This window comes from Simochromis diagramma, unplaced genomic scaffold (assembly GCF_900408965.1).
Source record: "Simochromis diagramma unplaced genomic scaffold, fSimDia1.1 OVJJ01000402.1, whole genome shotgun sequence".
NCBI lineage: Eukaryota > Metazoa > Chordata > Actinopteri > Cichliformes > Cichlidae > Simochromis > Simochromis diagramma.
In genome coordinates, this window is record NW_024386972.1 from 3047552 (window position 1) to 3061572 (window position 14021).

At 43.9% G+C, this 14021-nt stretch overlaps 1 protein-coding gene across 5 annotated transcripts in view; it reads left to right on the forward strand.

The window, feature by feature from the left end:
* LOC120737932 (adenosine kinase-like) overlaps positions 1 to 14021 on the forward strand; it is a 126562-nt gene that overhangs the window by 37940 nt on the left and 74601 nt on the right. For all 5 annotated transcript variants that reach the window (XM_040038874.1, XM_040038877.1, XM_040038876.1 and 2 more), the window contains one exon: positions 12909 to 13081. In XM_040038874.1, coding sequence (XP_039894808.1) covers positions 12909 to 13081 — 173 coding nt within the window. The remainder of the gene's footprint in view (positions 1 to 12908; positions 13082 to 14021) is intronic.

A 14021-nucleotide genomic window follows, 5' to 3' on the forward strand; every position in this document is an offset into this window, starting at 1 on the left:
GGTCACATATATTGAGCTGCATTGTAAACCACCTTGCAGTTGGTGGCTAGCAGGTTGCCATGGTCACCTGTAGTTTGCATGGAAGATGGCAACTGGTTTGCAAATACTCTCCAACTAAGTTGCTGATCGCAGCAGTAAGGCATAACTTTTAATTAGAAGGTGAATGTTGTCCATTTCCAATTTGATTTGATATATTTTTATAAACTAGTCAAAGTCAAAGTAAACGTTATTGTCATCTCCACTATATACACTGCAGCATATAGAGAGACAAGACGACGAAGCTAAAACTAAACTAAAAGAAACTGGACCAGAAACATAGTTTCACTGAAAAAAAAACCTCCTGTTGCATTTATTAAATATTTGGCAGCTCTGAGTTATTATTTTTCTGTATTGCTTTGCACTGAATTACAATGTACAGCTCTTTTATATTGTATGATTCTCATAAATCTTGAGTTAAACTTGTTTTTCTGTCCTTGAATTGTGTTTTCTTGTATTCTGAAAGCAGCTGCGTGACAGCATTACCCCTGTCATAGATCGGCCTACAACATTATAAACTAGCACGATATTAATGCAGTATTAATGCTGCTTATATTAGAGGTCACATCCATTAGCCCTGAAGTATAAATAATGGTGTAATGATTTTCTTTTTTAAAATCTAAGTTGATTTCTATTTAAGTGTTTAACACTATAAGAACAGCTGTTCTCTTCTGCTTGTTTAGTCTTTCTGCAGAGGTTACAAAGCAAAGTGAAGTTTATTGAACTTAGTATCATTCCGCACTCACTGGTTTTTATTTCAAGGGTGTGAGAGACACAGCACTTCCCCCTGGCTCTGAGTACATCCTCAGTGCTGTGTTATTGTAGTGGTGACCTTGGTTCTTCTCTAAAAGCCTTCTGTCAGTGCAGATTCTTACAGGCACACAGCCCTGTACTGTTGGCTGAAAACTCATTGAATCTGCTTCGCCAAAGCCAACAGGGCAGAAGGGTGCAGGTGTTGCACTGAAATTGGTTTGCTTTTTGCTTAAAAAATAAAGTGTGCTTCACCCAGAAAACCTCTCTCTCCAAACACGCTCTGTAACCAGAATCTGCTAGCCGTGCTCCACTTTGGGGTTATGGTTTCACTGGAATTAAAAAGTCTGTTTACACTGTGTGAAACAAATATATGAATTGGATTTTGATACTAGTCTGTATATATTTGGGTTATGAAAACTGCTCAGACTGTGATATGTGGCCATTCCAGTAAATATGTGTGTGGGATGGGAGTTAGGTGAATCAGTCTTGGCCCACGCTTCGTGTTTTTATTTTCTTTTTTTTTAAAAGAACATTACGCGACTGTGATTTCAAGGAGAAAATAGCCTGAATGAGATCGAGTTCTGTTTTTTGGCAGAAGGAAAGGCTTGTTGGCACACAGAACAATATCTAAATAGAAATCACATTTTTCACTCAAGTTAGATTTAGCAGGGAGTGCATTGTCCTCCTTTCTGGCTCAGAAACTTTGCTGTCTAAAAATGTTAAAGTCGTAGTCGCAGAGTTTCGGTATATTAAAATCATTGGCGCGCAGGGTGTTATATCTGGCAAGGAAAATCCATTTTGAGAGCGTGTGGAAATAGTGTATATGTAAAGAGTGTCTACCACAGACCTTGGTTTCTTCTCTTAACCTGCAAAGCATTAAATAGGTCAGTAATATTTCCCTTCTTTTTCTGCGGGCTTTGTAAAACGCACAGGATACAGGGCCCAATCATTAGCATGGATGGAATCCAGAGCATTAATGGCAACCAGGCAGAGTCGAATGACATTGTTATTGCAGCCGTTCCCGAGAAAGTGAGGGGAGCTGAAAATTTATATTTGATTTATAGCCGGGTTTGAATTTATGCTCCGGCTCTCAATAGGAAAGTAAGTGATCTTCGCCCGGCTTCTCACAAGAGAGGGCCCCACAGCATCTGGCGCTGGAAACATCTCTGTATCAAACAGAGTTCCTTCTAGTTTCTTTTTGCAATGCTTAACCACCAAGAATTTTACACCTGTAGGGGATATAGTATTACTATGTTTATTGGACCGGGTTCAAGTCTGAGCCTTGAGAAATTATCAGACGAGTGAAATGAGCCACGCTTTGTGGGAAAAACGTCGTGCAACAGGTTTCTAGACGCACTTTGTATTGTGCTCCAAGTGATTACCTGCTATTTGGCGCTATGCATCTTCCAGAGACGAAGCTAAGTCATTATTTACCTTGATTTATCATTGGCTGAATGGCAGTTGATAGCTTGAGTGTCTACTCAGTATTGCAAGCACTATGGCATGGATATAAAGATCTCTGATTTGCTCAGTGCAAGTGCTGTTATTTATTGAGAGTTCTTTCTCTAACAGCAGGTTGACGAAAGCAGAAATATACTGCTTACCGTCACTGTCAGTGTGCTTTTGAATCCTTGAAACATCGTATCTTCACATTATTATCTGCTTGAAGTGATGATACAAATACCATTCTTTATGGTTTGGTAATAACTGCCTTATTTTTCATAGGGACACAGAGCATTATTTATCACTGGCAGTGTTCATGGGGATTAATGATGCATAACTCTGTTGGAGTTGTCTGGCATACAGCACCAGCTGAAGGAATCTGGAAGGTTATCAGAGCAATAAATCCCAAGTTTTTTTCCGTTGTTTGTCACGATGCACTGCAGCAGCCAGTAGTTATGACCGTTCCAGTATGTTCTCGTCCTCTCCCTCTCTCTGTAAGCAGTCAGAAAAATAACACAACTTATTTTTTTAAGCCGCCAGATGATAAGGTGGAATTTGAGCGTACAACCTCGAAGTTCAAAGCGGGCAACAGTTTTTAAATCTCATCCTTATTACTTTGACTCTGCCTGCTTCCAGCTGGATGATTGGGCGTAGATAAGGAGCGCACCAAACACTCTCTACCGCTGATGTTCGTTCTTGGCAATGAGAACGTGAGCACAGTCTGTTCAGTCTTGCATTTTAACTGTTTTGTCAATTGCCGTCATCCACTTGTGTTATGTCTATAAACTGAAAATTAAATTAGGTGTGCAGACTGTTACACGAGTTCAATCTATACCCGCCCAACAGCCACACCAGTATTTCTTTCATCATGGCTTATTTTCTCTGTTTAATTTATTGAATAAATTACCCCTTTAACTTGTCAAGGAGGAGGAAGTCATTCATGCATTGTCCATGATCTAAGCAGAGAGGAAGATTCAGTCTATTAGTGCAATGATAGGGCCTTTACTGCAGTGAGCTCGCTGATTGAATGGCATCCTTCTCAAGGTCAGGCCGGAGCTAAAAGCTATTTTCTGCTTACCTGTGCAGCCAGCCGGCCACAGAATCTGCACACAAACTGCCTCCACACCAATGAGCTTAGTAAGCGGAGAAGCTCATCACTGATATTTCCAGCTGGTAACATGAAGAGAAACCTCTGCGCCTGCAGGAAAGGACACAAAGGCATGAGTAATATGATAAGTGCGATCTCTCTGCAGCACGTAAAGACATTAGGAATTTTGTTTTTAAATCCGCACCGAGGGCCCAATCACATCCTCCCATTGTGTCCTTGGTAAGTAAATCAGTGTTAAATGTGAATCACTTTCAGACTGGGTCACAGGTCAAGCTGGAAGCACAGCTGTTCCGTCAGCTGTTTCAAGGCCTGAATTTCCTTGGCAACACAAGTCTGTAGCTGAGATAATGTAGCACGACCACCATTAGCAGAAACTGTAATCTGCCCGTGTTCAGGGTTTGACTTCACGCATGCCTGAATTACTGCTCCTGGTAATCGAACGTTGGATCTTTTGGGAAACACTGATTTATAGTGTCGGAGAACAACCGTCGTTCCTAAATGATTTCGCTCATCGCTTCATGTTCATGCAGATGATAAATTGTATCACAGAATGCAGTCACAACACTCATTAAAACTCACTTTCTCCCTGCAGCACTGTTTAGAAGTGAATTTTCTGCACTGCCACATTGAATTTATTCAGGCCTGACCTGCTCTAAGCCTCAAACCGGCGCTGTCATTTGGCATAGGTTTAAAAAGAAAAGAAGTCTTTTGGGTAACAAGGATCACCCGCACTGTCACTGCATCTGGGGGGGGTAAAGGGAGTGCCGCCACCAGCACTGCCGCCGCCTCTGCGAGATCAAAGCCCCGTGCAAATCCGCCATACTTCGTACATGGAAGTTACAGAAGCGGGACCCAGAACCGATTCACCTGTGCAGGGGCCGAGCACAGCTGCACTCCCACCAGCTGGAGCCCACAGACCACAGATAGGATTAGCGGCTTTAGCTGCAAAGGTCCCTCATCATCTCCCCGCCTGAACCTTGTATGGCAACAAACCCCTGCAAACACAAATGCCACTTTATGATCTCTTAATAATACCCCCATCCTCACCTCATGCACACTCAGGCTCAGTAAATCAGCTCATGTTCTTTTATAGCCCCCATTGTCTCTGCAGATAAAAAGGACAACCCGCCAGTCTGGGACTCCCAACCCATGAATGTGGTGTGGAGGTATTTTTTCTCTTTGCTTCCCCCTTCCCCACCACTCCTCAGATAAGTATCACCATGCAGCCATTGTGTAGCTGCTGCCTGGCTTCTGTATCCAAGCTCAGCCCCTCATGCCTGCCAGGTAAACCCGTCTGCCTCTATGTTGCTGCGATAGGGGAGTTTGGCTCTGACTGACTGAAACAACATCATCTTGTTTATCCTGTAAATAATTCACTCCTTCCGGGCAACAGAAAACAAAATCAAGGTTGTGTGTTTAACAAGGGAGGCGAGGAATGAGAGGAGCTAGGAAAAAAAAAATCAGGTGTTTCCTTTTTAGATAAACTTGGCGCCTGGAGACAGCGACACATCCCTGATTCCTATGCAGCGCAAAGATGCTGCAGTGAGATGTGTTAGGTGTGTGTGTGTGTAGCGCGGAGGGGGGGGGGGTTGTTGTGTGCTCACTGAACTTGCCCTTTGATAGCTCTCTGAAGAGGGTGCAGAGATACTGTTGGGGACATTCTTGTCGCGTTTAACATCAGAACCTATGGAGTGTGTCGGCGCGTCGTCGGGTTTGATGTTTATCTTCGGGGGGCTGTTCCTGGAAGCTGCCCCCCCGCCCTTACCCCCCACCCCTTTTGTGACACACGTATGTGTACATGGACACGTGAGCCACCACTGTTTGTTTGGGTGTTTTTTTTGTTGTCTGGACTCATTCCCCAGGGGTGGTTTTGCTACTACCTAGAAAAGCCAGACTGTTTATTTCCCCGTCATTTGGAGCGTTCCATTTATCTGTTTTAATTCAAGTATAAAAACATGAATTCATAAGGTAACACCAACGATACAAGAAAAACAGAAAACATGTGGAACAAATTCAGACAAACATTCAGTGAGACGTAAGGATGAACTTGGTGGTCGAAAGGTTACAGTCGTCACAATCTCACAAAGCATGTTTTTGTCCCTAACTTGCCCATTTTTTGTTTGATCCTAAAGTGTACTGCATTGAATAACGTCTGGCTATTATTCAAAATCATACCCCGGCAACCAAATTGGAGATAATGGCCACACTTTGTAGCCATTGTGTCTTTATCTCACTTTGTAATTTGATGTTGATGTCAAAGCTGTGGGTGCGAGGTTGAAAATGTACATTGTGTACATTTTTAGCTTCTTTGCATTAACTTTCATATTTTAAGTGACGTCTACTACAATGGCTACAGCTCTGTGTTCTGCCAGAGCCAGCTTTATTGGCCAAACACCGTCTTTTAAAGTTTTCACTAATAATATTCGGAGTATATAGGAGTCAGGTGGTAATTCTAAATTTGAATATACCATGACATGGTGGCACATGGCTTTGGTGCTTCTATTAAGCCTTTTCTTCACATACAGAGTGTGTCGGGGGAATGTCACATCTGCAATTGTTCTTTCTGACTTGTAGCACACAGCGGGAGACATGTTCTCACCACTCTGGTTTAGGCTTAAAACCGGAGTATTAGGCTTAAATTTTTCCTTTTTGATAAAGCTTGTAGTTAGGGTCGGATCAAGGGATCCTGAACCCTTCCTTAGTTACACTGCATTAGGCCGTGGCTGCTGGAGGCTTCCTGTGATGCGCTGAGTGTTTTTTCTTCACTTATCCACCACTTTGCGTTTATTCATTAGTTATTATTAATCCCTGGCTTTCTTCCACCGCATGTTTTTGTCCTGTCTGACTCCGCTAACCTCCAACTGGTCACTGCAGATGGCTGTTCCACCCTGGAGTTTCTTCCTGCTTAGAGGGAGTTTTTCTTTCCCACTGTTGCCAGTCTTGAATTGGATAAAAATTTTTACCCATGTGGAGTTTACATTGAGAAGCTGGAAGGTTAAAGATTGCTTATGGAAATTTGTGCTCTGGTGTGCATCTCTGTCAGGCAATACCTAGAAAAGTTCAAGGCTACAGTGCATGTTTGAAACTTTATAGACACTTTATAGACAAAATCATGTTTCTCTTACCTTCTCTTATGTGTTTTGAGTACATATGCAGAATAATAAAAGTATAGTGCAGGGGCAAAGGTATATAATCTGTCCACAGCCCTTCTGTTGCTTGTGATTAAAATAACACACATTCATCGTCTTAGGTGGGAATCAGCATTGAAATTAGTGGTTCTTGGTTAATTATGTAATCTTGTTTTGGCCTCAAGTGTATTTGCATAACAGTAGCTGATGCAAATTGATTTGCATTTGCACTCTATTATAATGCAAAGTATCTAATGAGGAAGCATCTAACAATCCTCATCCTGTTCAGCAGTTTAAAAAATAGCGAATGGAGACTACAGTGCTCCTATGGAGTCATGTCATTACTTTTGCTTTGTGTTTTAATTCCCACTTTCCGTTTGATTGGAAAAGCACAAGCTTGTTCACAAAGTTTTGATTGCTTTGTTCTTAGTCACACCCATTAGTATAGTCATTACTCACTTCTGATTCCCAGGAGGAAACTGTTTTCCAAGTAGTTAAAGTCCCTGTTTAATGGGATTTATTAAGCTGAGGCTCGGCTCTTTTAATCTCTGTTGTTGTTAAATATGTAGTGTCGGAACACTAGGAGATGTATCAACGTCCAAATACTTACAGATTGCACACTACATTTGAGCATCAGTGGAGCATCAGTCATCTGTGTTGTCCTGCAGCCAGATCCTAAAGCCGCATGACAACTGTGAAACATCCATTACAAAAGCAGACTTCAGTGGCGAGCCTCACCACCATGCTGGTGTGTCAGCAAGGGACGAGCGAGGCACTGAACAGAAGACAACTATGATCTGGATATTTGAAGCCGATATTGGGCCGGTTTCCCGTCAGGCTGCATGCTATGCCTTCCCTTTGAGTGTTGATTGCAGACAGGAGAGTGTGGTTGACTGATCTCAAAGGAAATTACTGGAGAGAAGGCTTATCCATGCCTTTGACTGATAATCAGCTCATTATCGTGTTGATCATTTACAGCTCTCCCTCCCGCATTCCCTCTATTCTTTTAGCTGTGTCACTAAAGCAGAGCACAGAGATTTTTAATAGCTTGGCAAGAAGCCTGCTGTGCTGAGGGAGTTAAAACAGCCATGCTAGCCCTGGCTAGTCTCCACTTTTTACACAGTACAGGTCCCCACCCCACTTATCAACCCTCTCAGGGAAGAGAAAAAATTAAAGAAAAACAACAACAGCAACAACAACAACATATGCAACCCCAGTGCGAGCAGTGCCCTAGCACCCCAACATGGCTAACTGTGCATGAAATTGAACTGATTGGAGTTATTGACCAGAAGGCTCCAGCCCCTGAGAGAACAGGCAGGAGGGTGGGGGCGCCTTGTGTGTTACCTGATTGAGTGAAAAATCCTCAGCCGGTTGCTTTGATGCCCGGCACTTTACAGCAAAGAGTGATTTAATGGAAGCTGCCAGACCTCATCAATGTCAGCACTCGTGGTAAGGGCCCTCTGCTTCACCAATACTTTATATATAAGCACCTTCCATGTCAGTCGCTGATGGACAGATGCTTACTAGTTGTTTTAACTGCACGGTAAAAAGAAACGCTGATCGGCCTCCGCCTTTAGCTCCAAAAGAGGGGCTTTGGAGTGAGAGGAGGCTGTTATAAGCCACCCTAGCGAGCAGAACCCTCGCCCTCAGCTATTTTAGGCCTCTATAAATAGCCCTATTGAATTTTTGCTGAGGTTGATAAGCCTATAATTAATGTGACCATCATTAGGCACGGTCAAGTTCTTCTCAAGAGGAACTGCTAGTGAGGTGAGGCAAGGAGAATGGGGACTTCTCTGTCCTTGTTTTAAGGATGAACTGAAACAAGTGACAGCCACTCAGCTTCCCCATGATGTGCAGGAGGTACCACTTTGTTGTAAAGCTGCAGGATAACACACAGCGGTGTCTATCAACTCCCTGCAAAAAAAAAAAAAAAGGGGGGGGGGGGGGGGGGTACTGTGCTGCGACTTCAGTAGATCTGAATTGCATTGGAATTGCATCATTAATAGAGCAGAAATTCTTCCCAGCAACTCCAGGAGAATACATTGACCCCTGAGGGAGACTAGAAACAAGACAATGTTTTTACAGCAGGAATATCTAACTAGAGGTCCCATTACTACTTCATCAATATACAGCAGCGAGTGAGGGAGACGATGGGAGGGGAGAGTTGAACACAAAAAAAGGGGGGGCAGGAAAAGAAGGGGGAATGTAATAGCTTATAGTGCTAATGGCAGCCTGAGCACTCAAGTCCCAAACATTCAGCCGTCTCATCTCATCTGGGCTGTGTAATTGCCCTCCTGGAAGCCGCCACGCGAAACGGCTGCTTCCGTAGTGAAGAGTGGCAGCTGCTGGGTGTTGAGGAGCGGGCCTAGGTCAGATCCCCAAATGGGGCTCCTTGCAACCATGAGATGTCATAATTAATAGCTATCTGGGTGCCTGGGGGCCAGTTTTGGGTAGGTTTGGGAGAGTGTATGTCGAGGGGGGGGGGGGGATTATTTGGCTAAATGGAAGCCAAATAGAAAGAGACGCCAGACGTATTCTCCACTTAACATAATGTACACTTATCACCGCTTTGCCTGTAGCGAGTGAGCCTGTGCATCATCTTACCGCCTGCTTTTCATGGGTGTTTTTCTCTCGTTTGCATTAGGTTTCCCTCCTGTATCGAAACGCACCTAAAGATATGTTGCTTGGGTGCGTCATGGGAACTTATTAATCTTTGGGGACCAGTGTTCTCCCAGTTAAGTAAATATACATGAGCTGCTGCGCAAGATACAAGCTCCCAGCACCTCCACAAAAATCTGTTACTTCAGCTTCCCTCTTTCTTCCCATCTTCCTCCCTCTTTCTCTCTCTCGCACAGTCGCTCTCTAACATGCCGCCTGGGGGCAAATCTCACTCTGTCTCATCTGCTGCTTAATTTCACTGGAGCGGCCCTCAGTAATGAAGCGCCTTGATGTACATTTGCCAATTCCTGCCTCTGCCACTGCGATATAATTGGGATGTGACTAAGCATGAATACCCAGCACAGGGTTGGTTGACCTCTCGGCGACCCCGCGGAAAGCGCTTTTGTCATAATGGAGGTATTATCTCACATAATCTGGGAATGGAGAGGGATTGTCTGCAGGGTGCCAGGGATGGAAATGAATTGATATAACTCCCTGCTCCTGCATACCACGGTGAAAGAGGGGATGAAATTTTTTTTTTAGCAAGATATTTTTTTTCTCTTGCTCATAATGAAGGCATTTTCTGCTTATCTATTGGTGCTTTGTGTTTATTGGAGTAGCAGAGCAGCTTCTGGCAAAAGCAGGGGCGTTTTTTCTTTTCTTTTTGTTTTTTAGGAGGGAGTTTTGATGTTGTGGAACTAAACAGGATTTGTCTTTTTGTGTGTACGTGTGTGTACGTCAGCCTTCTGCCCGTGTAGGTGCACTGTGTGCTCACGTTAGTGTGTACTTATGTCTGTTAATGACCCTGTAAAATGACAAGCTGAGCTGGCAGTGAGAGTACAGCCGACGGTCAGAGAGAGACAGAGCGAGAGGGAAAGTAGGAGAGTTCAGAGGGAGGTGTGATGAGGGGGGGGCTATGTTCACGAGGTCGGTGGTTGCTGTGATTCACCGTGCTGTCATCAGAGGGACTGAGGCCCCTGAGTGGCCCTCTCTATTCCCACCTGAGAGCTCTGCAAATGGAGGGGCCGCGCTGTCATTATTTACAGCCCGCAGCTCCTAACCTTGGATTCTGCGCTCATCGCGGCGAGGGGAAAATCAGATTGGACTTGACGTGTACCCGAGCCAGTGACCTTGATAAGTGTGAGGTGCCTGCAGCAAGAGGTTAGGGAAGAAGAGCTCGCAGTCGTGCGCACGCATGTACACGTTGGTGTGTTTGTGTATTTCGGCCAGGTGGGGAGTTGGAGGCATGGTTGAATGACAGAACCATGACTCAAGATGACACGTTGGTAGGGCGCACTCACGGACCAAGATGCAGCAGGCATGTGTGACATTATAACTGTTCATTTCCTAAGGCCTAGTCTGGAAAATAAAAGGCGATTATTTATTTTTCTGAAAAAAAAACCCCACCACAAAAAACAAAATCAGCTGTTGTGAATTGTTTTGATAGTTGCTCAAAGGTTTAGTGGTGTGACAGAAGACGATGCTAGGGATAGAGTGAGATGGAGGCACATGATCCAATGTGGTCACCCCAATAGGATCAGCGGAAAGAAGAAGATGATGATCCATTGACACCACACAAAAACAAATACCTGCTAATTAGTGCGAAGTAAAAAACTAAAAATAATAAAAAAAATAATTGATTTTATTCACAAAAAGTGAAGCACAAACTTCTGGGATAGGCTGTTAGTGCATATTAGTTCCAAAAGTGACAAACACAACTTAGAGGTCAAGATTTAATCAGATTCATAACAGGTGAAATGTAGCCACGCCCCTTGCAATGCTAACTTTAAAGTTGCAGTTTATAAAATCTCACCATGAGATGTCAGTAGATCCCAGATTGCAGTCAACTGAATTCTATTTTCCTAGCCCTCCCAATTCAAGTGCATAATCCTAGCAACTCTAGCCGTTCATCTGTAGTGAGTGTAGGCCGTAAGTACACTGTTTACCTCAGCTGTTAATATGTGTCCATGGCTATTTACTCTGGAGGAGGCTGTGAAACTGTGTAATATTTAATTCAATTCAATTTTATTTACACAGCACCAAATCACAACAGTCACCTCAAGGCGCTTTGTATTGTAAGGTAGACCCTACAATAATACATACAGAGAAAAACTCAATCTTATGAGCCCCTATGAGCAAGCACTTTGGCGACAGTGGGAAGGAAAAACTCCCTTTTAACAGGAAGAAACCTCCGGCAGAACCAGGCTCAGGGAGGGGTGGCCAATGTTTGCCTGCTTTAGCTTCTAACATTGTTGGACTCTTGGTGAATAATCTCTCAAACAAAGTGAGATTGTAGTCAAATAGTTTTTTTTAAGGACACTAGAGCCTAACATTAGCTAACATAACGTTAACTTGTAACCAGCTGTTGTTGTTGATGTGTAGCCAGCTCGTTATCTGGAGACCGGAGGGTCTGATGTCTAATCTGCTAATTACATTTTATTTGGATGCCGGTGTTGCTGTTTCTTCACGTTTTTGTTTCTCTGGCAAAGGAGACCCCTTCTCAGATAACAAAAGATAAGTATGATCTTTCATATCTTGAGGCTGAAGGTGCAGACACAAATTAAAATTGACCTCCACAGCATGCTGTGCCTGCAACTTCTCTCTCTCCTTTTGGTGTAAAACACATTTAGGTGGAACGGTGATGTCCATCTCTCCCAACGTCTGTTTAATGGAGAGTTCATTAATTTATTAGAAAAGACATACAACAAATAAGTCAAAAATCAACGTGTATTTATGAGTACAGCTTTGTTTTCGTCTCTTAAAAAGCTTAAAAATTGACTGGCCTTTAATAGAATGCTAACATGGGATTTATGCCATCCCTCGCGTTAGTCATGAAGAGGTAAATTGGCTGTAAACAAGGCAAGAAGTTTTCTTTGTTTCATAAAACAGAGATAGATAGTCAAAAAACTCTATGCCCTGATCAGCTGCGCTTGCAAATTGTCAACCTTAGTCTGGAAACACAGGTGAGCTTTGTGCGATGTAATGAATCTTTTCCTGGATATTTTTATTTTTATTTTTCCTCCTTATTTTTTTTTTCATCTGAACTACTTACCTGGAGACCAGAAGGGTGGGGCATAGGGGGAACGCAAAAAAACAAAAAACAGAGGAGAGCTTCTCTAGACGGTTGATGAAAATGCATTTTTCTTCCCCCACCGAGACGCTGTTTGGTCGTGTGAAATGATTAATTTCACACATATACAGGTCATCCCCAAAAGCAGCAACATCTCATTCACAAGGGGCCCCCGTCAGCAACAAAACAGGAGTCTGCAATAAAACGAGCAAACAGCAGCACGTACTGTACGTCAATAAATCTTTGGAGGTTAAACCTGAGCGCTGTAGAATTTGAGCAGCCCCCACCCCCTTTTCCCTCATCAGGTAAAAGTCACTGAGTACATCAAGACTGTCAGGACCAAAAATTGTCCAGCGAGCAGTTCGGGGAGTGTCCTGCGGTAGCGGCTGCATACTCTGTCACACACTCAGAGTCTGTGTTTGCATAAGAAGGATGAAGCCTTGAATTATGGGGTTTGTGTAAATAAGGAGATGAGACTGTTTTTAGCACACATGGAGGAAGGAGTGCTTGGATGAGAATAGTGCCTCTGTGCGGAGTGGAATTGGTCTTGGGCTGTTTACGACAGCTCGCAGCCCTCATATATCACAAGCAGTATGTTTGCTGTGAAGCTACAGTTTGTGTGCCATCTGCCTTAGCTGAACTTGACCCCTCAAACAGACTTATATTTTGTAAACTGAGCTCTGTGTAACTGTTTTCATTTTCTCCTTCCCAGTGGATGCTCCAGAAGCCCCATAAGGTGGCTACCTTTTTCGGGTGCATCGGGAAAGACCGCTTTGGCGAGATCCTAAAGAAGAAGGCCGAAGAAGCCCATGTCGATGCCCATTACTATGAGCAAAACGAGGAGCCGACTGGTACCTGTGCAGCCTGTATCACGGGAGACAATAGGTTTGCAACCTTTCATTTATCCTTGACCAAGGAGTAACCCGTAACCCGGCTTTAAGAGAGTCATTTTGGTTCATTTTGACTTCCACGGGCAAGCAGTTGACTTCTCGGGGCTAGAAGTCATAACAGGGAATCATAGCTCAGCTCACACATCAAAAGGAAAAGGAACAGCTTGAGCGTGTTTTTCCAGGCCCCCACTCAGTCTCTGCCGTCCCAGTGGGTTGTCATCCATCTATAGGCTGACAGTAGCAATGTGTTAGGGATGCCTGGGCTATCCCAGTTCTCACCTGTCAGCCTTCTCGACTGTAAAAGGGGCTTTAGCCTCTCTGGTGACTCTCACGCCAGCATCGTCAGGTCACAGCCTACACACACACACACAGATACACAAATAACACTAACATTAAGGGCTCCAGTTCATGATAGACCAGGTGTGGATCAATAACCACCTCCTTCAAACACTCCCTTCCTTTACAGCCCTTTATCCGCTGCTACTGGAGTTGTCAGTCAGTCAACGCCTGGACCCTGACCGCCCCGGGAGTCAGCCCTGCTGAATGGTCTTAGTGGGATTGTTTGATGTGGGCTCTGACACCTGAAAAGGTCAGGTGCCGTGCTCAGGGAGACGAGCTCTGTAATATTTCTTACAGGTGTTTAACAGACAGCTCAGGAGGCCAGAGGAAAGGTCGCCAGCAGGGCCAGATTGGAAGGGTGATGGCTTTGAAGTACTGGGAGCCAGTGTGTCACAGCCCTAAGGCTTTGATTAGTGCAAGTCTTCAAAGATACAGAAAAAAAAACTGCCTCCTTTACTAAAATCTGACAGTTTGAGTCCCAATCTGTGCAGATGCCCTACGTTGAATAATCACATTTTAGCTATTAAGAAATTAGTTTATTAAAATCTTACAAGTGTAATCAGGGGTTCAATCAGCCAGTCTCTCCAGGAGCTCTG